The sequence below is a fragment of the Callithrix jacchus genome, chromosome 12 (genome assembly GCF_049354715.1).
Source record: "Callithrix jacchus isolate 240 chromosome 12, calJac240_pri, whole genome shotgun sequence".
Classification (NCBI taxonomy): Eukaryota; Metazoa; Chordata; class Mammalia; order Primates; family Cebidae; genus Callithrix; species Callithrix jacchus.
The window spans coordinates 2,520,410-2,545,112 of NC_133513.1; the positions used below are offsets into that span (position 1 = coordinate 2,520,410).

Below are 24,703 nucleotides of genomic sequence, written 5' to 3' on the forward strand. Positions count from 1 at the left end.
AGCTCACTACAACTTCTGCCTCCCGGGTTCAAGCGATTCTCCTGCCTCAGCCTCCTGAGTAGCTGGGACTATAGGTGCCCACCACCATGCCCAGCTAATTTTTTTGTAGATTTTTGGTAGAAATGAGGTTCCACCATGTTACTCAGGATGGTCACAGTCTCCTGACCCTGTGATTTACCCACCTTGGCTTCCCAAAGTGCTGGGATTACAGGCATGAGGCACTGTGGCCAAAGTTTTTAATTTTCATGAAGTCTACTTTATTTTTTCTTTCATTTCCTGTGCTTTTTTTTCCTTTAAGACAGTGTCTCACTCTGTCATTCAGGTGGGAGAGTACAGTGGCATGATCCTGATTCACTGCAACCTCCCCCTCCTAGGTTCAAGTAATTCTCCTGTCTCAGCCTCCTGAATAGCTGGGATTATAGGCCTGTGCCACCACGCCTGGTTAATTTTTGTATTTTTAGTAGAGACAGGGTTTTACCATGTTAGCCAGGCAGGTCTCAAACTCCTGACCTCAGGTGATCTGCCCCCCTCCCCTGGCTTCCCAAAGTGCTGGGATTATTAGGCGTGAATCATTGTGTCTGGCCTCCTGCGCTTTTGTATCAAAGAAATCCTTACCAATTCCAGTATCATGAAAATTTTTCCTTTTTTTTTTTTTTCTAAGAGTTATATAGTTTTACCTCTTACGTTTAGGTCTTTAATTCATTTTGAGTTTTTTTGAGACAGAGTTTTGCTCTTGTTACCCAGGCTGGAGTGCAATGGCGCGATCTCGGCTCACTGCAACCTCCGCCTCCTGGGTTCAGGCAATTCTCCTGCCTCAGCCTCCTGAGTAGCTGGGATTACAGGCACGCGCCACCATGCCCAGCTAATTTTTTGTATTTTTAGTAGAGACGGGGTTTCGCTATGTTGACCAGGATGGTCTCGATCTCTTGACCTCGTGATCCACCCGCCTTGGCCTCCCAAAGTGCTGGGATTACAGGCTTGAGCCCCTGCACCCGGCCCTTTTTTTTTTTCCCCAAGATAGGGTTTCGCCGTATTTGTCAGGCTGGTCATGAACTCCTGACCTCTGGTGATCCGCCCACCTCAGTCTCCCGAAGTGCTGGGATGACAGGCGTGAGCCACCGCGCCCAGCTTTGAGTTCATTTTTGTGCCTGATGTAAAAGTAAACATCAGACTTCATGCTGGGCCCGGTGGCTCATGCCTGTCATCCCAGCACTTCGGGACGATGAGGCAGGAGGATCACTTGAGGCCTGGAGTTCAAGACCAGCCTGGACCACATAGCCAGACCCTGTTTCTAAATTAAAAAGTTGTGAGGGGTTCAGCTTCATTGTTTTGGTGTTTGAGTTTAGGGCATGTAGTTTATGCCTTGAGTCCTTGAAAGAAAGGAAGTGTAGACCCTGACGATATGGAGTGTGGACTGTCTGGATACCATCTGGTCTGGGGAGGGGTTTAGTTCTGATCAGAAAGTGCCAGGACGCCCATTGGGCATGCCCAGGATTCCTGCTTGTTCTTTTCTGAAGATGAACATTGGGCATTGTTGTCCCACCTCTTGTGTTCTGGGAGGAAATTACTCATCCTCATGAGGATGAAGCCATCATCCTCGTTGGGTGACCTCACAGGGAGCAGAGAAGTAGCTTGTGTTGGACCCGACCTTTCCTGGAAACCAGGCATGGCCTGTGGAGGACAGTCTGCTCTTCTCTTTCAGTCACCTATGACTTTCTGGCTGTGAACGACATCAACGGGGACAGGATCCAAGATATCCTCTTTCTTTATAAAAATACCAACAGCAGCAACAATTTCAACCAATCTTGCGTGGATGAAGGTAATTTCATTTTACCTGAAAAGGGGGAGCTCCATGTAGAAGGAGGAATCTTTGTTTTGGGTCATCCTCTCAGTGTTTGGGGGTAGCTGATGCTGGTATTTGTGAAACCCATCTCATCACCCTTCCTGCCAGGACTAGGAGGAGGCAGGGAGGCCTAGCCCCAGCACCGCCATGGCCACTGAGACCCTGTGGGTCAGCATTAGAGCTCAAAGAGCCTACAAGATAAAGGGGATGCACCTGGAAGGGAGGGGCTATGGCCCAGGATGAGGTGTGAGGAAGACAGGCCTGGCAGAGCACACACTGGGGCCTGCCCAGTCACCCGGAGGCTGCAGCAGTGACATGCTGGTGTCTCTCCCTACAGGCTTTTCCTCTTCCTGCACCTTTGCGGCTGTTCTGTCGGGGGCCAATGGCAGCACACTCTGGGAGAGGCCTGTGGCCCAAGACGTGGCTTTCGTGGAGTGTGTTGTGCCCCGGCCAAGGGGCGGCGAGGTGCCTCCTTCCTGCATCCTTGTGGGCAGACCCGGTTCTTTGACTGCGGTCAACTTCTTCACAGGTAGGCCAGGCTCAGCCCTGTGATCTTGAGGGTGGCTGGATGGGAAGGAAACTTACAGGGAGAGCCTCCAAGTGGAAGTCGTGCGCCTCAGCCACCTCTCTGCACTGTGTCTGTCACCTCCCGTTACACCTGGCTGGCGGGCTGTCACCCACGGGCAGCCAGATGTCACCTGCTATGGGGCAGCAGAGGAGAGGAACAGCTTGGCCTCCGGCTGTTCCTGGGGTGTCTGTGGTGGCAGTGCCCAGGGCGAGCCCAGAACATGAACCTGCGCTCAGCCCACCAGGGAAGATGGGCCTGTGGGTGCCCCTGAGCCTGAGGGCGCAGGTCTCCGAGCACCAGCAGAGCCGGCCGGGTGGAAGCATAAGCGTAGGAATGCGTGGTGCGCGGGTGTGTGTGCGCGTGGGCTCCTAGAACCTCATGGCACTCTGGAGGAATTCTGTGCCTAGATTTGGTGAATGTTCACATTTCCCTCATAAGTTGTCATTTTAAGGATATAGAGGAGAATAAAGAGCAGGCTGGAAATATTTTAAGAATCAAGGGATCTGTCTTAAAACAAAAAAGGTTTGGATGAGAATGTGTGTGGATGAGGAGTTGTGCTGGGACCTGTGGTCAGTAGATCCGCCTCCAAGCACACACCTCCATTCCTGCCTTCTCTGTGCAGGGCAGAGGAAGGCGCTGCTCAGCTGGGGCCTGCAAGAGGCAGGGGCTTCGAGAGGTGGGTGAGATCGGGCTTCATGCACTCAGGCAGGAGGGTCAGCGTTGGCCCTAGATGTTCTAGGACACACAGCTAGGAGAAAAGGAAGGGGGAACTCTGCGTATCGCCAGAGTCTTTGGCATATCGCCACTGGGCCTCCATCCGGAGGTAGGTCGTGTCTCCCCCACTCCACGTGCTGCTCCTTTACAGGCACAGGAGGGCCGCCCTCCCTCCTGTGGGGATATCTGCTTTGAGTGTGTGGTGAGCTGTGCGGTCGCACGGGTGACAGCTCAACGGGAGCCTGCCTGTCACAGGCTGTGCAGTTGCCAGGCTACTGTTGAAGGGGACTCAGGGCTGCATTCCATAACTGTGTGGCTGATTTTAGGGGAAACCCTGTGGCACCATCCCAGCAGCTTCAGCAGGAATGCGTCCATCCTGAGCCCTCTGCTGCAGGTGCCTGACGTGGACAGCGATGGCGTCCCAGACTTGCTGGTTCTCACCCAGGAGCAGGAGGAGGTACAGCCCAACTTCCCAGACAGGATTGGGGTCTGACCGCTTGTAGGGGACTCACCAAGAGCCCCACGTTCCCAACTCCCATAGACCCAGCATACTGAGGGGACTCCACCTCTACCAGGTGGCTTTGGGGCCTCCCCAAGAACGGTGGCACACACACTTCCATTCTGTACCATTGCAGTGCTGAGGGTGAAGCTCTGAGGGCTGGGAGCATCTGCGAGGTGCCAGGCTGCCCTGCCCGCCTCAGACGGCCCGTGCAGTGTGGAGTCACTGACCATAGTGTCAGACTCCGATGGGAACACCTCTTTCCTCAGAACCAAGAGCCTGCGGGCCTCCCCCTTCCGCATCTCCCATGGTACAGTGCCCCCGCCCTGGACTCAGGTCCCTCTCTTCCTCAGGCCCTGTGTCATTGCAGGTTAGTGGTCACCTCTACTCAGGCCGCAATGGGGACCAGATTGGCCTCAGAGGCAGCCTCGGTGTGGACGGGGAAAGTGGCTTCCTCCTTCACGTCACCAGGACGGGTGCCCACTACATCCTCTTCCCTTGTGGTATGAACCTGGCCAGCCTCACGGGCAGAGTGTGGGAGGGAATGGTGACTGCCCCGCGGCCCCTCAGGCCCTGCTTCCACGCTAGAGGTGCTGGAGTCGGGAAGCCCAGGGCCTGGCCCCATGTGGCCCCAAGTGCTCCTGGTGCAGGTTCCCAGCGTGACCCCAGTGACTTCGGGCCCTTCTGTGTTTTGAATAGCAAGCTCCCTCTGCAGCTGGTCTGTGAAGGATCTCTACGAGAAGGTGACCGGGAGGGATGGCCTGTTCAAGAAGGACCCCGTCTGGGAGAGTATGTTCAATGCCACCACCCACAGGATGCTTTCCCACAGGTGGGTCCAGGCCGCGGCCTTTCTCCATGCAGAGCGTCCCACCGCAGCCCAGCTCCCCAGCCCCAGTGTTCGGACCATCTGTTTGGAGCCCAGAACAGCCCCACGGGCAGGGCGGGCTGGGGGGTCCCTCGGGGTCAGCCTGGGCTCACTCAGATGGGAGAAATGTCAAACAAAAGCCAAGTAAAGAGCAAAGAGAAGGAACGGTCCCGATGGTGTGCCTGTCCGTCTCCACGGAGAGCGGGCTTTGGCTTCTCTTTTCAAGCTGTAGAACTGAGAAACACAGGGATTACAGGGCCTGAGAGGAGCCCCCTGAGATGGCGATGAGGGAGCCCTGCCCCCACTAGGTGTGTGAGGCCGCCCCTGGAAACCCGGCACCCCTTTCTCCTGCTCTTCTGTGTAGCTCTGGAGCAGTGCGCTACGTGATGCACGTCCCAGGGAGCACCGGCACAGACGTGTTCCTCGTGGGCTCGGAGGCCTGCGTGCTGCTGGATGGGCAGAAGCTGACACAGCGCTGGCCGCCCAGGGCAGCCCGTGTCCTAAGGTACGGGGTCTCCCCAAGAGTCATGCACGTGCTGCTTTGCAGCACCCTGGGCGTGTCCCACTGGCTGGTGAGGAGGCCACTTGGGGGTGAGGGCCGTGTGCGGCTGCCGGGGCTTCTCGCCTGTCTTTGGTGCTGCCCCTTGCCCCAGACATCTGCTCCGCGTCTTGGGTCCCAGTCCAGATGTGGCCGTGGGAGACTTAGGGGCAGACCTGTTCGAGGGCGCTTCCTTCATCTGTCTACTCGCTGAGAGCCCCTGTGTGTACTTCCTCCCCGTTCTTCCAGAAAACCCATCTTCGGCCACTACAAACCAGACACCTTGACTGTCGTCGTTGAAAACGGAACTGGTGCCGACAGACAGGTTCGCTGCTCTTCCTTTGGAGGTGGCATCTTTGTTCCTCTCTGAGGATGGGCTGCTCTCAAAGCAGATGGGGCTGTGGCCCAGGAGGCTGCTGCCCTCAGCGCCGCTAAGAAGGTTCTGCCTCCCTCAGATCATCGGCCTCCGGGCTGGCGTGGCTGCAGGCACATGTGCCTGTGCAAGCCTTGAGGGTTTCCCAGTAGCCCCCAGGATGGCCCCCACAGTCCCTGCTTCCTCCCCAGATCCTGTTCCTGGACCTCAGCACTGGAGACGTCCTGCGGAGCCTAGCCCTCCCGAGCCTCCCTGGGGGTCCACTGTCCACCAGCCTGCCCACCGCAGACCACCGCTCAGCCTTCTTCTTCTGGGGCCTCCACGAGCTGGGCAGCACCAGCGAGACAGTATGGGAGCCTCCCTCAGAGCAGCTGTGTGGGAGCCAGGGCCAGACACCCAGGCTTGGGCTCTACCCGGGAGTGCCCAGAAGCTAATCAGTGCCTGGGCGACCTCAAATAAATTGAAGTCCAGTGACAGTCGGTCAGGATGGGGTGGTGCGAGCTGAGGGAGAGTGACCTTAGGGTAGTCCAGGTAGAGGCACCAATGGCCTGCGGTGCCCCAAAGGGCGTGGCCACCCAGCAAGGACCAGGGTCAGGACCAGGTTGGGCCAGGGGAGCTGGAAGGTAGCTACAGAGCTGGGCCTGGCATTTGGGGGACCCAGATAGGGCCCCTAGTGGACACGGAGCTGCAGGCATGGTCACTGACAGCAGTGTCCTGAGGGAGTGCTCCGTGAGGGGCATGGGCCCACTGCTGGTTCTCTCCCAGGAGACCGGGGAGGCCCAACACAGCCTGTACATGTTCCACCCCACCCTGCCGCACGTGCTGCTGGAGCTGGCCAACGTCTCTACCCACATTGTTGCCTTCAACGGTGAGTGCGGCCTTGGCCAGGGACCCGGGTGTTCCGTGGGGTCTGCTCTGACTGGTCCTGAGCCACCCTGACGGCTGTGTCCCCTACCCTGCAGCTGTCCTGTTTGAGCCAAGCCGCCACGCTGCCTACATCCTCCTGACAGGCCCGGCAAACTCGGAGGCACCTGGCCTGGTCTCTGTGATCAAGCACAAGGTGCGGGACCTTGTCCCAAGCAGCAGGGTGGTCCACCTGGGTGAGGGTGGGCCAGACAGTGACCAGGCCATCAGGGACCGGTTCTCCCAGCTGCGGTACCGGAGTGAGGCATAGAGGCAGGCCAGCCAGAGCATGTGGGAGAGACTCTGCCTGCTAACACTAATCGTCTTGGGGAGTGGGCCCTTCCCCGGCTTTCTGCATTGACTCCTAGACTCCTGGCCCTGGTGATGGTCTCCACTGGGTAACAGCGGCCTTCCCTGTTCTCCGTGATCACACCCAGAGACATGCATGGGTGAGGGGACACCCTGGGGCTCTCTCCTGCCCAGCGTCCTCCCTGGGTCCCCACATAGGGCCTCACTTTGCACCCAGCAGGGTCCCGCTCACACCAGGCAGCCTTTATCGTGGTCTCCCTGGGCCACCTTGGGCAGAGCTGGGCCCTGTAGCACCCTGTCCTTACCCAGTGCCCTCTCCTTGCCAACTTCTCCCCAGGCCAGAGCGGCCAGTGTGTAGGAAGAGACAGGGTGTCCCTGGGACAGGCCATCCCCTACCCCCTCCTGCAGAAGTCCATTCCTCTTTTCCCTCCTGTGCTCTGTCCCCCAAGGAGTCATGGCACTCAGAGTGTGCTGGGCCTGGGGTAGCCTCGGTGTCGCAACTGGAACCTGAGACAGCTTCAGCTTCCCAGCCCTACCCGGAGAAACAGGGGGACCCTCTAGCATGGGTGTGTGACTAGGTTCCTTTGACCGGGCCCTGTGAGGAAGGGGGCTCTGGAGCAGGGGTCTCCCCTGACAGGACGGGTGGGGCCTGCTCTGGAGCAGAGCCCACGGCCACTCACACGTGTCTTTAGTGGTGTTGCAGCATGTTCTGTCTGCATGTGCTATGAATGTCCTGAGGAGCTGGCTGTGTAATGCCTGTTTGGGTCGGTCTGTGCCCTCTCAGGAGACACTGGAGCTGCTTTATCCCAGAAGAGGCCCCTGTGCCCTGGTGGGCATGACAGGCGCCTTGCCTCTTCCCTTCCGGTGCTCACACGCCCCCGGCTGTGTCACCCGATGCAGGGTTCACCTCTGTGCCTTGCTGCTCCTGAGGCCCAGGGCGGCTGTGGTGCTCTGTGCTGCTCGGGCCGCCCAGGCCACGGAGCCCGAGCTTCGTAGCCAAAGCAGCCTGATGACCCCACCCACCAAGGAAGAAAGCAGAATAAACGTTTTTGCACCGCCTGAAAAGCCTGGTCAGGCGTGAGCCTAGCGTCTGTGCGTCTGCCGGTCTCTTTGCCCCCAAAGTAGTAAAATGGATTTGTTCCTGGAGGAGCGACCAGGAATTTGCTGGCCAGCCTGGGTCCAGGTAGGAAGGGCTGCCGAGGAGGCATCCACCCCCACCCAGACCTGCTCAGCCAGAAACTGGGCACCCAGCAATTCTGGCAGCTTCAGGGGTCTCTGGTTTGAGGAACCCTGCCCGACGAGCTGGGCACCCTGGCTCCAAGCAAATGGGTGTGCTCCCACCCGGAACAGACGGCGGCCTCAGCACCGTGTAAACTCTGAGGGCTGGCTAGATACCAGCGTGAAGCCATGACGGTGGGGCCAGGCTGACCTGGGGACCACAAAGGCAGGAGCCAGGCAGTGGCTTCCCTGAGAGGCAGCTGACAGGTGCTTGGGAGAACCCTGCAGGAGTGTCCCGTGGGTGAAAAGCCCTGTTCAGAGCTGTCCGGGTAGTACCTTGTTCCTGTTGCTCCTTGCCACAGGGCACATGGGGACTGAGGCTGAACAGGCGGGTGCCCTCCTGTCAGGAAGCAGTTCTCTTGGCTAAGAAAAGTAACCCAGCCCAAAAGGCCTTGAGCATGAAAGGGCCATAGGGCTCTGGGGACAGGGCCTGTCAATGACAACCACTGGGCAGGCAGTGTAGGTCTGGAGGGAGAGGGGGATGTTCACTGGGGTTGCAAAAGCTGCCCCCAACAGCACAGGAGGGAGTGCAGGGGCTCCCCAAAGGGAGGGGAGACGCCGCAGGTTACAGGAGCAGCCGTGCCCCTGGCCACTGAGATGCAGACAAGTAATGAGCCCCGCCCTCAGAAACAGGAGTTGGGGGGCTGGGCCAAGGGGTATCATTGGTGGTGGACAGAGGTTTCCCTCCCTGCACTAATGGCCTGCACCCCTCGACTGTGAAGAAGGGATTCTTGCCCTGTGGTCACTGTGGGCCCTAGAAGGTCTGAGCTTTGCCATGACATGCCTCTGCAGCTCTGGGGCCTTAGGACAGGCTGCGGACAACTGCCCTCCCCACAGGCCTCCTGAACTGAGTTTCCTCACTTTTCCCCCTCTGGAGGCCAGGGGTCCCCACACTACCCTGTAAGCCCCGGCCCACAGAGTACAGTGCCCCTGCTGTCTCCTCCCAAAGACCAAATGTCCCAAGTCTGCTGCCTGGGTCTGAGTGGGCCAAGTCCCTCCTCCACCATCAACTCCACACACCTGGGACCTGCCCCTCCCTCACCACACATCACATGCATGTGTGATATGCACATGCACACAATACACCCATGCATCGTACTACACATGCACACCACACACTCATAACGCTATACATGCGCAACACATGCATAATACATGCAGGCCACATGTGCATCATGCGTGCTATATGTGCATGCCTCATGCACACGTGTACTGTATACAATCGTGCATGTGCTATGTACACGTGTGCCTCAGCACTACACATGCATCATATGCACATGCACACATTACACATGCATCATGCACTCTACACACATGCATGTGTCTTACACATATACATTCACACCACAAGCTGCACCCACAGCAGGCTGGGCTCAAAGCGAGGGCCCAGGGTCTTTTATTTGTGTGCCGGAAGCTGTTGGGAGTGACTGGACGTGAGCCAGCCCTATTGGTGGGGAGATGGCTGAAGCTGCACCCCTGAAAGCAGCCAGCTGTACCTTCACCAGTCTAGGGGAGCGGTGGGGAACTTGGGAGTCCGGGAGCAATGCCAGCTCACAAAGGAAGGCTTGGGCAGGGGGATCAGTCACACCTGGCAAGGATCCACCCTGTGGAATCAGGGGCCTCATTGTCAGTGGGATGACGTAACGTTTGTGTACAAATCTGGTGGGGAAGCCGTGGCCTGGAGGTGGAAAAGCAGGTGCTGGCACACCTGTGGCAGGTTCTGTAGCACGTTTGGTGAGGGAGGAGCAGGCACAGCTCCAGAAGGCAGGGAGCTCGACGCAGGCTCCCTCCCGGGTCCCCTACCAGGGTCACACTGAGTGACAGCAGAGAGGCTCCTGGACGGGACAGAGTGCATCCCAAGACCTGTGTGTCCGAATCTCATGACGGGTGAGTGGGAGCCACCCATCTGTGCATCTTGCTTCCAGGTAGTTGCTGTTGATTTACTGGTTTTAGAGATGGGCATCGGCACCCAGTGCTGAACTGAAGACCAGAGAAGGCGGAGCTCCGTGCAGCCTTGGTCTCACCTCTCCTCAGGTAGCAGGTGCTGCCCTGACCCAAGCTGAGCCAATGAAACCCCTCCCTGGGAATCAGCACCTGGACCCGTCCCTTCTGGGCAGAGAGGGCTTCCCGGGGGGAGAGAGGATGTGTACCCCACAGCAAGACTGGGCACAGGGGACGCCGTGCTGGGTTCAGTAGCCACCAGGACCTGGGCTGGGAGCGGGGTGGCTGCTGCATTCACACAGGATGCTGAGGTGCAGGGACTAGAGGTGGTAGTCAGGGGCCAGGTCCACTAGGCCACCCCATCTCCTCCCGCAGGGCCACTGGCCGCTGTGGGCTCCACAGGGGTGGGAAGGAGTGCAGGGCTGGGGCTCAAGCGCGGCCTCCGTGTGAACAGGAACATGCTGTGGGTGAGAAGGGGGCTGAGAACAGGCTGGCCAGCTGGTGTCCTGCCCGCCTCAATGCCCAGTGAACCTTCCTCTCTCCAGCCCTACCCTGCCCACCAGGGCCCCAGCAGCCACAGGGCACCACCTAGCCTCACCGTTTCTTCGTCTCCAGCAGGACCCCAGCCTCTGCCAGGAGGCCCCTGTACATGTCGGACTTCAGGAATCTTGGGTAGGAGTCCTGCAGGAGACAGCGTCCAGCCCTGACCCCTTCTGCCTCCTCACCTCTCAGCCAGCTCCCCATGAAGGTGCAGCCACGCACTGCTGGATCCTCCTCCAGCCATAGTCGCCAGTGGACTGGGTGCTGGAGGCAGCCACCCCAGACCTGCCCAGACCCAGGCAGACTCAGGGACACCTGAGCTCCTGTCTGCCTGGGCCACGTCGCAGCAAAGATGGCAAGAGCCCTGGTGCCCTTGTGTGGAGAATAAACCACAGCACCTCCACAGCCGTGGCCAAGAAGCAGGAATGGCTCCATGTGTCCCACAGAGTGAGGGCAGAATTGTGGAGTCAAATAAAAAAAATCAGGCCGTGCTTGGTGGCTCATGCCTGCAGAGCCAGTATTTGGGGAGGCCGAGGTGGGCTTATTGCTGAAGACCAGCCTGGGCAACACAGTGAGATCCCATCTCCACAAAAAAACCAGAAATTTGCCGTGTGTGATGTTACATGCTAGGAGGAGAGCCAGGACGCCACCATAAAGTGCCAGGGACACACAGCACAAGCCTCGGGCCAGCAGCCACACGTGGGCCATGCGAATATCATGAAAGAATAATGCTGGGTATGGTGAAACTCATCAAATACCGTGAAATCTGAGTCTGCAGTGCTATTAAAAACATCCAGCACGGGCGCAGTGGCTCACGCCTGTAATCCCAGCACTTTGGGAGGCTGAGGCGGGTGGATCACCTGAAGTCAGGAGTTCATGACCAGCCTGACCAACATGGTGAAACCCTGTCTCTAAAAAAAAAATCCAAACACGGTGGCTCACCCCTGGAGTGAGTCCCAGCACTTTGGGAGGCTGAGGAAGGAGAATCACTTGAGTCCAGGAGTTCAACACCAGCCTGGGCAACATGGCAGAACCCCTCTTCAAAAGATTTTAAAAATTAGCTAGGTGTGTTAGCATGGAGAGGCTGGTCGGCAGGAGGCTGGCATGTAAGCCTGGGAGCAAGCAAAGACTGCACCCAGCTGGAAATTTTCAAATATCAACAAAAATAAAGCCAGGCTCAGTAGCTCACGCCTGTAATCCCAGCAATTTGGGAGGCCGAGGCTCGTGGATCACCTGAGGTCAGGAGTTCGAGGCCAGCCTGGCTAATATGATGAAACCTCATCTCTACTGAAAATACAGAAGTTAACCAGCCATGGTGGCATGCCCACAGTCCCAGTTACTCAGGAGGCTGAGGCAGGGGAATCGCTTGAACCCGGGAGGTGGTTGCAGTGAGCTGAGATCGTGCCACTGCACTCCAGCCTGGCTGACAAGAGTAAGATGCTTTCTTTTAAAACAAAAAACAAAAACCAAAAAAGGCTTGGCTTGGTGGCTCACGCCTGTAATCCCAGCAATTTGGGAGGCAGAGGTTGCAGTGAGCTACTGCACTCTAGCCCGGGTGACAGAGTAAGACCCTGTCTCAAAAAAACACCTTTTGGATTGAATCTTGACCCTTATTAAGCATGTGATCTCGGCCAGTCCTTCAGCCCTTCTGAACCAGAAGTGAGCATTGGGATTTCCTGTTGGAATCCCAACAGGAAAGCAGCCGGTGCGGTGCAGCCCCGAGGACAACCCCAGCCAGCCCAGCCGGGGGGAAGGCGCCCCCCAGGAGCAGAGTCAGTGTGCGCAGTGAGTATGCGGACTGAGCTCTCAAGGGTGGGGACGTGGAGGCCCATCTGGGATGCCCCTGCCCGCCCCCTCCAGGCTGGCCGGCACCCACCTTCTTCATGAGCATGTATATGTGCAGCTGGGCGTCGTCCAGGACGTAGCGGTGGGGCTGGCGCAGCCCCTCCAGGGTCCGCTCCATGGTCCGGCTGTCAATGTTGACCCAGCGGGCAGCACCGGGTGCCAGGAACTGCCTAGGGGTGGGCACAGCATTGGACAGTCCTGGCTGGGTACACCTGCCCTATTGCCCAACCAGTGCCCACCACATGGCACTTACTGGTACACGGCATCCACCAGGGTGGGGACCTGGGCCTGTGCTCCACAGCGAAGCTCCTCACACGCCTCCCAGAAGCTGAGGTTTTCTCCTGGGGGGCCGGGTCACCCAGTCAAGGATCCCATTGAGAGTGGCAGCCAGAGCCGGCCGGGAGGGCCCCAGACTGGCTGGGCCAGGAGAGGTCCCTAGCTGGGGGCTGGTGGAAACCGAGGTGGGAGGGTCCAATACTGGCCGGCCAGGAGGGGTCCCAAGGGGACTAGTGGAAACCAAAGCAGGCGGGCCCAGGCAACAGCCTCTCTGCTGGGACTGGAGCAGGAGTCCAGGGGAATCCTCACCACTGAACTCCTTCCCCAGAAAGTCCATGAAGTGGGCCCGCCCCATGGGGTCCTCCAGAAGCTCTCGGAAGCTGAAGCCCCATCTCTCCACACGGAGCTTCGTGGGGGCAGCCACCCTGGGGGGAGGGCGGGGTGTTGGGGAGGATGGGCAATGACCCTTCTGTAGCTCCCCAGGCTGGGAGCACACCCCTAGTCCCCCTGCCCCGCCTGGGCTCACGTGGGGGCATTCATGACCCAGTAGGTGTCATCGTCTGAGATCCAGGGGTTGCTGGGCAGGCACCCTGACACGAGGGGGTCGTGGGGTCCATGCTGGTCACAGAAACTCAGGTACCTGGAAGGGGGTATCCAGGCTGGTGCAGGAGGGCCCTCAGGAGCCAGGGCACTCAGCTTGGGTCTCCAGCTGCCACCCCTCACCCCACTCACGCCTCAAGACAGACAGAGGACTTCACTCGGGTCCTGCCCAGCGCTCTCCTGCAGTATTCGATCTAGGATGTGGGGCCTGAGTCAAGTCCTGGGCTGGGGAAGGGACCCGGCACCCTCCGCTCCCAGCCCCAGCACTTACCTCCCGCTTATAGAAATCTGCACTCTTGATCTAAAAGGGGACAAGTGGGCTGCCGTTAGATGTAAGTCCCCTGCTGGGGGCACCTCCCCAGGCTGAGCCCCGGCCCCAGAGACCAAGGCTTAAGTCCCCCAGTCCTGCCCCTTGGAGCCCTGTCTTCCAATCAGGGGTCTGACTTTCCAGGAGACCTCTGGGGGTCTTAGGTCTGGAGATCTGCAGAATATCCCACGGAACCCTCAGGTTCTAAGTTGCGATTGTGATTAATACGTCATATTTTCTTTCTTTCTGAGATGGAGTTTCGCTCTCGTTGCCCAGGCTTAGAGTGTAAGGTCTCAGCTCACTAACACCTCCGCCTCCCGGTTTCAAGCAATCCTCCTGCCTCAGCCTCCTGAGTAGCTGGGATTACAAGCGTGCGCCACCACACCTGGTTAAATTTGTATTTTTAGTAGAGATGGAGTTTCACCATATTGGCCAGGCTGGTCTCGGACTCCTGACCTCAGGTGACCCACCCACCTCGGCCTCCCAAAGTGCTGGGATTACAGGCGTGAGCCACCACGCCCAGCCTATGTTATGTCTTTAAATAACACATACTTGAGAAATACTAACGGGAATCACTGGGGAACCAGGTGTGACTCATTGAGCTAGGGCCTCGTGGGGCCCAGAGTGGAGGAGGCAGATGTCCCGTGAGTCCCAGCCTTTGTCCTGCTCTCTCTGACCAGCTTTGTCTGGGGAAATGTTAGAATTATGGAGTTAAGTTTTATCAGTGAGGTTCTGGGTGGATCTGTTTTAGACGTTGGGTCTGGATGAGACTTGAACAAAGCGTTTTGCTGCTACAGGGCTCAGATGCTCCCTCTGGTCCCCTCTGGTTCTAGAGGCCTCCACCTGGAGGGAGGTGGCTGGATCTGCTCAGGTCTGTCAGGTTGTAACTCTGCTCGTCACCCCTCCAATTCCCTGCAAACCCTGATGCTGTCCTGGTCTGGGAGAAGAGCCCCCGTCCTCCCCACCCCCTGCCTGGCCCCACCCCCACCCCCACCCTCACCAGGCCACTCCACTTAGGAGTGGAGAGGAGGAAAAGCGAGACAAGGCAGAGTGACCTGGAGTGAGCCAGGGATTGGGGAGGCTGCACCAAGTGCCCTCCGGGTGGACAGAAGGACGGACAGACAGGCAGCCCCAGGTAGTCCCATGGTGGGTCCAGCAGGGTGCGACAGGTATGCAGGGCAAGGGGGCGGCTGGCACGAATGCAGGGGCTTACCATGTGCACATGGCTGGTGGTGCAGGAGCCCCGCTCTGGACCCTGCTCCAGCACACTGGGGGCTCCGGGCTGCGGAGCGGAGATGAGATGAGATGAGGTGGGGTGCAGTCCTGGTGGCCTGCTGACCCGCTGTCAGGTTAAGTTGCCCCTCCCAGACCCCCACGTGGAAACTGGCACTCAAAGGAACTTGGGAACAGAGTCCTGACCTAGCCTTGAGCTGCCTCTTCTCTGCTCACTGCCCCCGAGTGGCCTGTCCACCAGGGCTCCCCACAGCCCCAGTTGTTCCCAGCCTGTGAACTCGGTCCCCACACTGCAGCCGAGGCACCCCCACTCCGTCCTCTTGAGGGTCTGCAGAATCTGGCATCCCTGTGCCTCTCCCTTGGGCCCAGAGAGAAGCTGGTTTGTGCTGTGGTCTGCGGTGCACACATGGGTTCTGATCTGTACAAATGCAGCTAAGGCAAAGCGCGGACCTCCTGCCCCAGAAGCTCGCAGGCTTGTCTTTCCATAGGCTCAGAACAGTGGACCCAACAGCGCCTGTCAGGGAAGCGCTGGCCAGCGACCCCCACCCTCTCCGCAGGTGGGCTCACCGGGGGCCTGTTCACCAGCCAGTAGGTCTGCTCCTGGCACGCGATGACCAGCCTGTCCCCCTTCCTGCGCTGTTTGGCTGCCCTGGGAGGAGGAGGCCACGTTGAGGGCGTGCCCTGCCCACAGCAGCACCTCCCATCCACCCTCAGGCCTGGGCAGGAAGCCACACCCAGGGGTGCCCTCCAGGGTCCCAGGGCCACCAGAGCCTGGCCTGGCCCTGGGCTTCCCAGCTAGCCTGGGCTGGGCACGTGCAGCAGAGTGGGGCGGAGAGCCTCACCTCAGCTGCTCCCTTGCCTGCATCAGCACCAGGTCCCACACATGGCTGATCTTCTTGTGTAACCGGTCATAGCACTCCTAGGGGCAACGAGGTCTCGGGTGGGTCACCCCCGACCCTGGCCCCACCCCCTGTGAGACTGTGTGAGAAGTGGCGGCAGGTAGGGGCAGGGTGTCGGGACTGTCTTGGGTCTTGGGGCCTGGGCTGTATGTTCTGGGGTAAACTGTGAGGCCGGACTGTGAGTGAGGCTTGGGTTCCTCCAGCTGGTGGGGTGGGTGGGGTGGGTGGGGCAGGTGGGGGGTCCCACCTTCTCATAGTCCACCAGGGCCCCCTGCTTTTGGATGTTCTTCTTGGCCAGATAGATGGCTGGAAGGACAGGGGCAGGCTGCAGAGGGCCAGCTCTGCGCTGCCCTGCGGCACCGGAGGCCCCCAATCCTGGGAGCTTGTCTGGGGCCAGCCGTCCCCTTGCTCACCATAGTCCAGCTCCGCAGCCGGCCACAGGGTACTTGTCCAGAAGTATGGGGTCTGGCGTGGTGCAGGGAGAAGGTGTCCAGGAAGCCTGTGTCGGTGCCTCCCCCGTGTCACCCCACCCTCACAGCTCCCTGGGAAGGTGCTTGGCCTAGGCAGGGGGGTGTCTGAGGGTCTCCTGGCCTGCCCACCACCTGGAGATTCCGCTGACCCCTGGCCAGTCTCTCCCCCTAGAATTGAGGTCAACTTGCGCCTCGGGGCCCTGTTCAGGGACTGCCTTCCTCACTGGTCACCCTAAGCCCCACTTCAGGGTGGGGTGGGGTGGGGCCTGCACAACTCTTGGATGTAGCTGCAGTCTGGGCTGGGGGAGTACAGCCTCCGGAAGGCAGGCCTGGGATTCTGATGCGGTTAGGGCGGGCAGGAATGTTGTCCTCAGGCCTCGGCAGCCCCTCCCTCAGGGACCGGGCCCAAGAACCCCTAGGAAGACAGCAGAGTCCTCCGCAGATACAACCCCTTTCGGGGCCATGCTGTGGCCCCAGGAAAACTGAGGCTACATCCCTCAGCCGGCCCTTCTCACCACATGAATGTTTCCGGTCCCGGACTTTCGGGCAGGGGGCGGTGGACCAGCAGCCCACGGTGGCAAGGCGGAGTCCCACTCCAATCCCAGCAAGCTCGGCTCCCCTCCCGTCTCCCCTAGTTGGTAAGCTGGGGGGTGGGGGTGGGGGTCCCACCTGAGCCCCCGAGCCTGACCTGGAACCTGTAGGGCGTGTCATCCGGCCGGAGCACCAGGCTGCGGGGGTCGCGCAGCGGGTAGAGGTAACCATGCAGCACTAGGACGGCGCCCAGGTGCAGGGCCTCTGGGGAGGCGCGGGACGGTGAGCGCCGGGCTGGGGCAGGCGAGGGCGGGACGAGCCGGCCCCCCCCCACCGCGTGCGCTCCCCACCCCGGCGCGCTGTGCAGGGCTCTGAGAACTGCCAGCCCTAGGCCACCAGCCCCGTGACCCTAGGGCCCGGGGTGGGGGCGGCAGGGCGCTCACCCTCCTCCGACACGCAGAACTTCTGGGCCAACCACTGCACGACGTCGCGGCCTGCACGGGAGACACGGAGATGCAGGGAGGCCGGGCGCGCCCGCACCCCCCGCCCCGGCTGCCTCACCTGTCACCGCGTGGGGAATCACGGTGACCAGCAGGCGCTGGCTCCGCATCTTCACGCCCTGGTCGGGGTCCTGCATGCTCACGACCACCCGCTCCATCTGGGCGGAGGGAGCTGTTAGGGGCCGCCCCCGCAACCCCGAGTCCCCAGCACGGCTCCGGCCGGGATGCCCCGGATCCGGGAGCGCGGAGATTAACGCGCGGCGGAGGCGGATTCCAGGCCGCAGCTGGCGACGGGGACGCGGGGCGGGGAGGGCTGGGGAGACCCCGGGAGACCCCCACAGGCCTTGAGGCCTCGCCGCCCCGCCCGGCCTCGCGGAGCCGCCGCCCCAGGCCCGCCCTGCCCCGCGCGCCCCCGTGGCCCTTGCTCTTCGGCCACTCCCGGCCTCGGGCGCCGGGAAATCGGGGGACGGCGGGACCCCTACCCGCCTCGCACCTTCCTTAGATGCGGCATCTGCGCCCGGGGACGGCCGGGGGACCGTGCAGGGCCGGCGGCCATGGCTGCGGGGCGAGGCCGGCGGGGATGTCCGGGCGCGCCCCGCCCCGCTCCGCACCGTGCCCAGGTTAACCCTCCGGCCGCGAGTCCGGAATCGCCCAGGCCCCGGTTCGGGTCTAAGGGTCCCGGCCACGGCCCAGAGGCAAATGAGCCGACGCCCCACGAGCCCCCCGAGTCACCCCCACCAGGTCCCGGGTGGCTGAGGCCCTCGCGGGCGGGAGCGGGGATAGGGGGCGGGGCCGGGACGCAGAGGGCGTGTGAGGCGACGGGGCTTGGCTGGAGCAGGGGATGGTCTCTGGGAGACAGAGGGGCTCATCAGGGAGGGTGGGTTACCAATGGGAGGTCTCATGCAGGGGGCCTGGGGTTCCGTGAGTCCAGGAGACATGCATGGAGCGTGAACTGGGGTGGGAACCGTGGTGTGGGGCCCGCTGTAAACCCTGCGCGATGTGTGAGGCCCTGAGGATGGGCAGGGACCAGCGCCCTGGCTGTGGGGCCAGACTACCCGAGGCTGGTGGCCAGGGCTTGGCAGGCTGCCGTGACAGGGGCTGGCTTGGGGCAGGGTGCACGAGAGGTAGGGTCCCCACACCAGCTGTGTCTGCGTTTCTGCTCGGGCTTGATGCCGGGTGTCAGTGGAGCACGTGGCTGCTGTACAGTATGATTCGAGGCGAGGGCCTCAGCGACCCGGAACCTGGTGATTCCTGTGACCCAGCAGTCCCCGTCTCCTGCTGTGGATCCCTTGTGGGGGTCCTTCCAGTGCAGAGGCTGACGGCTTATGGCTCGCTTCCCTCAGTTTCACAGGGGCCTGGGTGTGCCCGCTGGGGAAATGGGCAGAGACTCTGCTCAGAGTGCCCTGGGACTGTTGGAGAGGAGCTTAACTGCAGAGAGGATCTCAACACACAGCCTCCCCACCTAGTTTCACCAGCAGCTGCCTGGCTTCGGGCCCTTCCACGCCCAGCACTCTCCTTCCTCCAACTGCTTTGCTGTGCCCAGCCCAGAGGTGGACCCTGAGCCAGCCCCAGGCCCTTCAGGGCCCACCTGCAATCTTGGCACACTGCAGCCTCCACCTCCTCAATTCAAGCAGTTCTCATGCCTCAGCCTCCCGAGTAGCTGGGAATACAGGTGTGCACCACCACACCCAGCTAATTTTTGTATTTTTAGTAGAGACAGGGTTTCACCATGTTGGCCAGGATGGTCTTGGTTTCTTGACCTCATGATCCACCCACCTCGGCCTCCCGAAGTGCTGGGATCATAGGTGTGAGCCACCGCGCCTGGACTTTTTTTTTTTTTTGAGACAGTCTCTGGTTGCCCAAGCTGGAGTGCAGTGGCATGGTTTTGGCTCACTGCAGCCTCCTCCTCCCAAGTTCCAGCAATTCTCTCAGCCTCCTGGGTAGCGAGGATTATAGCTGTGTGCCACCATGCCCAGCTAATTTTTGTATTTTTAGTAGAGATGCGGTTTCACCATGTTGGCCAGGCTGGTCTCAAACTCCTGAACTCAGGTGTTCCGCCCGCTTCAGCCGCCCAAAGTGCTGGGATTACAGGTGTGAACCTCCACACCTGGCCAATTTTGACATGTTTAGAAGAAATGGGGTTTCACCATGTTGGCCAGGCTGGTCTTAAACTCCTGATGCCAAGTAAGTTGGATTTTTTTTTTTTTTTGAGATGGACTTTCGCTCTTGTTGCCCAGGCAGTGGGTCGATCTCGGCTCACCGAAACCTCTGCCTCGGGTGTTCAGGCAATTCTCCTGCCTCAGTCTCCTGAGTAGCTGGGATTAGAGGCAAGCACCACCACATCCAACTAATTTTTGTATTTTTAGTAGATTTGGGGTTTCACCATGTTGGTCAGATCGGTCTTGAACTCTTGACCTCAGGTGATCCACCTGCCTTGGCCTTCCCAAAATGGATTACAGGTGTGAGCCACTGTGCCAGCCCCTATTTTTTTTTTTTATTTTTGAGACACGACCTCTGTCACCCAGCTGGAGTGCAGTGGCACGATCATAGGTCACTGCAGCCTCGGTTCACCGGGCTCCAGCAATCCTACCTGAGGCTCATGAGGAGCTGGGACCACACACAGGTGCCGCCATGCCTGGCTAGTTTGTGGTGGTGGTGGTGGTTTGTTTTGAGACACAGTTTCCTTTGTTGCCCAGGCCGGAGTGCAGGGCACAATCTTAGCTCACTGCAATCTCTGCCTCCTGGGTTCATGTGATTCTCGTGCCTCAGGAGCTGGGATTACAGGTGTGCACCACCATGCCCAGCTAATTTGTTTTTTTTTTGTATTTTTGTTTTTTTAATATTATTTTTGTCATGTCCTTGAATTATTGTTTTGTATTTTTAGTAGAGACGAGGTTCACCACGGTGGTCAGGCTGGTCTCAAACTCGTGACCTCAAGTGATCTACCTGCCTCGGCCTCCCAAAATGCTGGGATTAGAGGGGTGAGCCACGATGCCTGGCCACTAATTTTTTTTTTCCGTTTATTTTGTAGATAAATATACATTCGGCCCCTTGCTCATCCCTGCCCTCAAGGGCCTCAGCTTCTTGCTATGTTGCCTAGGCTGTTAAACTCCTGGCCTCAAGTGATCCTCCTGCCTCAGCCTCCCAAAGTGTTGGGATTAGAGGCATGGTTATGTATTTATTTTTTTGAAAGATGGTGGTCTCATTCTGTCACCCAGGCTGGAGTGCAGCGGTGCAATCATAGCTTACTGCGGCCTCTAACTCCTGGGTTCAAGCGATTCTCTTACCCCAGCCTCCTGAGTAGCTGGGACTACAGATGTGTACCACTACGTCTGGCCTATTTCTGTTTTCTCGACGGCAGAGTACCTCCCTCATTCAGGGAATGCTTGGGGCCGCCCTTGAGTAGGAGTCCCTAACGTGGCGGCCTGAGTCCACTTCCATTGCTGGAGAGGCCAGGTCCGGCATGAGCTGGGGCAGGGTGCTTGCAGGGTCTCATCCCCAGGGTGCCATCTCCCTTGGATCCCAGTGAGTCCCCCCCACCCCCCCGCACCCCTCGCACAGGTGGGGTGAGGCTGGCTTAGGTCTGGCTGCCCCGTCCGCAGGTGTGGGCATCCATGGTGGCTGTGAGGCAGGGGAATCGGGACTGAGGGTAGCCAAGGGTTGGGACGGCAGCAAAGGAGCAGCAGGTGCAGCCAGTTCTAGGCAGGATTGAGCAGCACGCAGCCACGGCCTCGCTCCTGTGACACCAATACAGAGTTTCCACTTCAGCCTCTGATTGGTCTCGGGCCAGTCCTTCCTAGGGTGTAGCCTACTGGAGGCCTTTAAAGGCCATGGGGCTTCAGCCGCTTCCTCTGGCTTGATAAAAATCCTCATTGAGGAGGCTCAAGTGTCTTCTGTAGATCTCTGCTTTCCTTACTCCGTGTTTCGTTGTTCTTCTGTTACTTGGTGTGTTTTGTTGAATTCTTTGTTCATCTGGCCAAGAACGTGGACAACTCACCGTCAAGGCCTTCTCTCCGGTAATAGCTGCAGGAGTTGGAGCCGTCGGTCTGAAGACAAGTGTCCGAACAGCCCCCACTCCCTGCAATGAAGGGGCAGCAGAGGTGGGGCTCTACAGGGGCCCAACCTCACAGGATCCGGCCTTGGAAAGAGTGTTGGCAGGCGAGGGGCCAAGGGAGACAGTCCCCACCCAAACCCCAGTGCCCCCTAGCACGAAAGGTGGTCTGCTCAAATTGAGCTCCTTGGCAAGCTGGGTCTAGTTTGAGGGTCTCCTGGAAACAGGAACGGGGGGGGGCCAAAGGTGTCTAAGAAAGGGGCTCCGGCTCGTGTTCTGACTCCTTCTTTGTTCATGCCCAGGCCTGGTCCAGCTGTCCCAGCCAGAGCCTGCTCACCCCGACCCCTGCCTGGTCCCGCCCCCCCACCCCAGGTCTCAGTTTAGGTGTCAAGATCAGAAGCTCCTTGTTTGTACGGGTCTCTGCACTCCCACACCTTGGGGTTCTGCTCCTTGTCAGTGTCCTTTCCCCAGGGACCAGGGGTCTTGGTAATTGGGTCTCCAAGAGCCCTGCAGGGACACCCCCTCCTGGGAACTCTCACAGCCCAGCCAGGTCACTAAGCCTTTGAGAGGTCCTTGTACCCTTCTGCGGCTCCAGACGCACCTCGGCGTGTGTGGGACCGGTGCCCACTGTCGTCCCAGCCTACTGATGACCGCCAACCTGTAGGGTGATGGGCCAGCCCCTCACCCCAAGGCTGGGCAGGCCCCAGGAGTCCCCTTCTGCTCAGACAGAAACTCCCTCGGGGGCGGGGGAGGGGGAGGAGGAGAGCACGGTCTGGCCCCAGGTGTGGATCGTGGATAATGAGACCCTGGGGAGGGGGCGCACCTGCGCCACCGCGCCCCGCACAGAGGGTTTCCCAGGCGATCCCCCTCCAGGCTCCCGCTGCGCCGTGGGGGTGGGGCAGCCCTGCGGACCAGAGCCCGGCCCGGGCAGGGCGTACGGCGGGGATCGTGACCGAGGCCGCTTCCGTGCGGGGTTCTGGCGCGCAGGCGGCGGGGGCGACCCGGGTACCGGCGCCGTGCGGGCGACACGCGTGTCTCTGCGGGGCTGCGCGGGGTCCGCGGAGCGGCTGGGGGCGCGCGGCGCGGGCGCGGCGCTGGGCGCGGGGGGCGCTCCCGGCCGGGATGAGCTCACCGCAGTCGCGCCGGGGCTGAGCGCCGAGCGGGGCGGCGGCGGCGGGGCGGGCGGCGGCTCCTCGGCAGCTCCGCGGCTGCCCGGGCCGCGCGCCACCATGCTGGGCCTGGACGCGTGCGAGCTGGGGGCGCAGCTGCTGGAGCTGCTCCGGCTGGCGCTGTGCGCCCGAGGTGAGCGGGTCGGGCAGGGGCCGGGGCCAAGTGGGCGGGGGGCTCGGCCCCAGGCGGGGAGCAGCCCCTCCCCCGCGGCAACTTTGGGGGCGCGCGTGGGGACCTCGCGTCGCAGACCCCCTACCGGGGTCTGGCAGGGGTGGGGGACTTCGTCCAGGCTCCACCCCTGTGGAGAAGGGAGCCAGGTGCGGACCGGTGGCTGGTGAAGCGGCGGCGCTGGGACCCTTCTCCTCCCGGGCACCGGCGCCTGGAACCCCACTCCCCTGGGTGGGGCTGGGGCTGGGGCTGGGGCTCGGGCTCGCGCTCCGTAGGGCGTGTGGTGATCCCTAAGAAGACTGGAATAAAGTGGGCAGGGCGCCAGGGAGGGGGTTTCAGGAGACCCCCCAGCCCCGGGGCACTACGGGAGGCAGTGCAGAGCCTGAGACCAGGGTTTTGGGGAGAGTGGCTCCCAGCCCCCAAGCACCGTGGGGAGGAACTCCTAGGACTGTGGGAAAGTATTGAGAGACCCCAGCCCAGAGCAGGCTGGTAGAGACCTGGAGGACCACCAGGGGTGGGAGGCCGCTGAGGGCTGCTGCTCTCCAGCAGGTGCCCCCCCCCCACCCTGGGCTGCGGCTCTCCAGCAGGTAGACCCCCCCACCCCACCCCCGACCCTGGGCTGCCCTCATTTGGAGCCTTCACTCCCCGAACCTTTGGTCTCAGTCAGGGAGGGGGACTTGTGGCCATCCAGACTGGAGGAGCTGCAGGCCTGGCGGTATCTGGAGGGCCCCTCCTAAGGTCTGGGTGTGGTGTTGTACCTCCCCAGGCCACCCCTGCCCTCTCCACCGGCTCTCTCCCTGAGCCCTGAGAGCCTTCCCCTTAAGTCTCTTTGGGTAGCGGGAGGTACAGCTGGCCCGAGGGGCTCCAGCTTCGCGCTTGAATGCCAGGGTCTGCTAGTAGCAGCTGCTCATGCCCCTCCCCACCCCCAGTCCTCCTGGCTGACAAGGAGGGTGGGCCGCCGGCAGTGGACGAGGTGCTGGATGAGGCCGTGCCTGAGTATCGGGCGCCAGGGAGGAAGAGCCTCTTGGAGATACAGCGGCTGGATCCGGAAGACAGGAGCCTGGCCCAGTATAAGCGGGCACTGCTGGGGCCCCTGCCGCCGGCTGTGGGTACGGCAGGGGCCTGGGCTTGGAGGGCTGGGTCTGGGGGGCTGGCAGGGGGCCGGGGGGCATCCTGTAGACTACCAGTTTCTCTTCAGACCCAAGCCTGCCCAACGTGCAGGTGACCAGGCTGACCCTCCTGTCGGAGCAGGCTCCGGGGCCCGTGGTCATGGACCTCACAGGTAACTTGCAGGATGCTGTGCCCTTAATACAGGTGGGGCCCTCCGGGGCGGGCTTCTGTGCCCCTGTGCCCCACACCCCACACCCCGTACTCTGGGCCATCACAACCGCAGACCTCGTGGGCACCACTCCCCATGTGGGGGCTCCTGGAGCAGGTGTCGCCTGTGGAGAAGTTGTGACCCTAGCTGCCATTTCCCGAATAGGGGACCTGGCTGCCCTGAAAGACCAGGTGTTTGTCCTGAAAGAAGGTGTTGATTACAGAGTGAAGATCACCTTTAAGGTGAGAGTGGCTGCAGGGCCGGGGCTGTGAGGGGAGTGGGAGGGGCAACAGCCAGAGGCCTGGCCCCCAGGGGAACCCCTAGCGCCTCTGTTCCCAGGTCCACAGGGAGATCGTCAGCGGCCTCAAGTGTCTGCACCACACCTACCGCCGGGGCCTGCGCGGTGAGGGCAGCGGTTGGGGGAATTGGGCGGGGAGGGGAGGCAGCAGGGGTGGGCAGAGGACAGCCCTGATGCCCCCGCCCTCTCTAGTGGACAAGACCGTCTACATGGTGGGCAGCTATGGCCCGAGTGCCCAGGAGTATGAGTTTGTGACTCCGGTGGAGGAAGCGCCGAGGGGTGCACTGGTGCGGGGCCCCTATCTGGTCCTGTCACTCTTCACGGACGATGACAGGACACGCCACCTGTCCTGGGAGTGGGGCCTCCGCGTCTGCCAGGACTGGAAGGACTGAACCCCCCCAGTCCGTGTCTCCCCCACCTTGCTCAGTTGCTGCACAGGGACCCCCAAGCATCCCCAGTATCCCCATGAGTGACCAGACCCTCCCCTGCCCACCCCTGCTCTGTCCCAGGATCCCCTGGGCTGGCACTGTCCCCCGACTGTCCCATTAAATGTAGTCCTGCCTCGGTGCCCTGCGTGTCGCCTCTTTCTGCCTCCCGTCCCTGGGGACTGGGGGGGGGGGCACATGGGCCTTATCTTTGTTGGGACAAGGCCTGGGTGCTACGTGG

At 60.7% G+C, this 24,703-nt stretch overlaps 3 protein-coding genes across 38 annotated transcripts in view; 2 read left to right on the forward strand and 1 right to left on the reverse strand.

Moving 5' to 3' along the window:
- The window catches only part of FAM234A (family with sequence similarity 234 member A), a 30,734-nt gene extending 19,872 nt beyond the window's left edge, over positions 1 to 10,862 (forward strand). For 8 of the 28 annotated variants that reach the window (XM_078344154.1, XM_009008818.4, XM_078344153.1 and 5 more), the window contains 10 exons: positions 1,703 to 1,819; positions 2,181 to 2,372; positions 3,452 to 3,582; positions 3,995 to 4,127; positions 4,324 to 4,453; positions 4,854 to 4,994; positions 5,277 to 5,352; positions 5,592 to 5,747; positions 6,166 to 6,268; positions 6,363 to 7,677. In XM_078344154.1, the coding sequence (XP_078200280.1) occupies positions 1,703 to 1,819; positions 2,181 to 2,372; positions 3,452 to 3,582; positions 3,995 to 4,127; positions 4,324 to 4,453; positions 4,854 to 4,994; positions 5,277 to 5,352; positions 5,592 to 5,747; positions 6,166 to 6,268; positions 6,363 to 6,574 (1,391 nt within the window). In that variant the 3' untranslated portion in view covers positions 6,575 to 7,677. Of the gene's footprint in view, positions 1 to 1,702; positions 1,820 to 2,180; positions 2,373 to 3,451; positions 3,583 to 3,994; positions 4,128 to 4,323; positions 4,454 to 4,853; positions 4,995 to 5,276; positions 5,353 to 5,591; positions 5,748 to 6,165; positions 6,269 to 6,362; positions 7,678 to 9,815; positions 9,925 to 10,446 lie in introns of those variants that run through there. The other 20 variants (XM_078344157.1, XM_078344158.1, XM_078344155.1 and 17 more) reach the window with 8 other exon arrangements.
- RGS11 (regulator of G protein signaling 11) lies at positions 9,243 to 17,813 on the reverse strand. 6 transcript variants are annotated; one of them, XM_035266324.3, is made up of 17 exons: positions 17,526 to 17,813; positions 17,094 to 17,190; positions 16,976 to 17,026; positions 16,690 to 16,796; positions 15,945 to 15,996; positions 15,779 to 15,837; positions 15,475 to 15,551; positions 15,200 to 15,281; positions 14,613 to 14,681; positions 13,364 to 13,393; positions 13,225 to 13,286; positions 13,019 to 13,132; positions 12,802 to 12,917; positions 12,470 to 12,557; positions 12,248 to 12,386; positions 10,430 to 10,512; positions 9,243 to 10,292 (listed from the first exon to the last, which is right to left on the reverse strand). In XM_035266324.3, exons 1-17 carry the CDS (start codon positions 17,586 to 17,588, stop codon positions 10,181 to 10,183), a joined length of 1,401 nt encoding a protein of 466 aa, XP_035122215.1. In that variant the 5' UTR covers positions 17,589 to 17,813; the 3' UTR covers positions 9,243 to 10,180. The 6 variants fall into 6 exon arrangements, with proteins under 6 accessions (XP_035122215.1, XP_035122216.1, XP_035122217.1 ...); XM_035266325.3 differs by having other exon boundaries at positions 17,515 to 17,629; XM_035266326.3 differs by lacking the exons at positions 15,779 to 15,837; positions 15,945 to 15,996.
- Positions 11,565 to 24,604, forward strand: ARHGDIG (Rho GDP dissociation inhibitor gamma). 4 transcript variants are annotated; one of them, XM_054242369.2, is made up of 7 exons: positions 11,565 to 11,803; positions 12,066 to 12,156; positions 23,351 to 23,530; positions 23,620 to 23,703; positions 23,815 to 23,981; positions 24,079 to 24,142; positions 24,230 to 24,604. In XM_054242369.2, exons 1-7 carry the CDS (start codon positions 11,684 to 11,686, stop codon positions 24,427 to 24,429), a joined length of 906 nt encoding a protein of 301 aa, XP_054098344.2. In that variant the 5' UTR covers positions 11,565 to 11,683; the 3' UTR covers positions 24,430 to 24,604. The 4 variants fall into 4 exon arrangements, with proteins under 4 accessions (XP_054098344.2, XP_035122221.3, XP_078200293.1 ...); XM_035266330.3 differs by lacking the exons at positions 11,565 to 11,803; positions 12,066 to 12,156 and adding an exon at positions 21,722 to 22,088; XM_078344167.1 differs by lacking the exons at positions 11,565 to 11,803; positions 12,066 to 12,156 and adding an exon at positions 22,087 to 22,385.
- The last annotated feature ends 99 nt before the right edge of the window (positions 24,605 to 24,703 follow it).

Coding starts and splice junctions, on each gene's coding strand:
- ARHGDIG (XM_035266330.3), top strand. CDS start 21,752: ATGGGCCAGCCCCTCACCCCAAGGCTGGGCAGGCCCCAGGAGTCCCCT. Junction 22,089..23,350: donor AGGCGGCGGGGGCGACCCGG/GTACCGGCGCCG, acceptor CCCCACCCCCAG/TCCTCCTGGCTGACAAGGAG. Junction 23,982..24,078: donor GAGTGAAGATCACCTTTAAG/GTGAGAGTGGCT, acceptor CTCTGTTCCCAG/GTCCACAGGGAGATCGTCAG.
- RGS11 (XM_035266324.3), bottom strand. CDS start 17,588: ATGGCCGCCGGCCCTGCACGGTCCCCCGGCCGTCCCCGGGCGCAGATG. Junction 15,997..16,689: donor ACACGCCCTACAGGTTCCAG/GTCAGGCTCGGG, acceptor GCACCACGCCAG/ACCCCATACTTCTGGACAAG. Junction 13,287..13,363: donor CAGATTTCTATAAGCGGGAG/GTAAGTGCTGGG, acceptor CCCACATCCTAG/ATCGAATACTGCAGGAGAGC.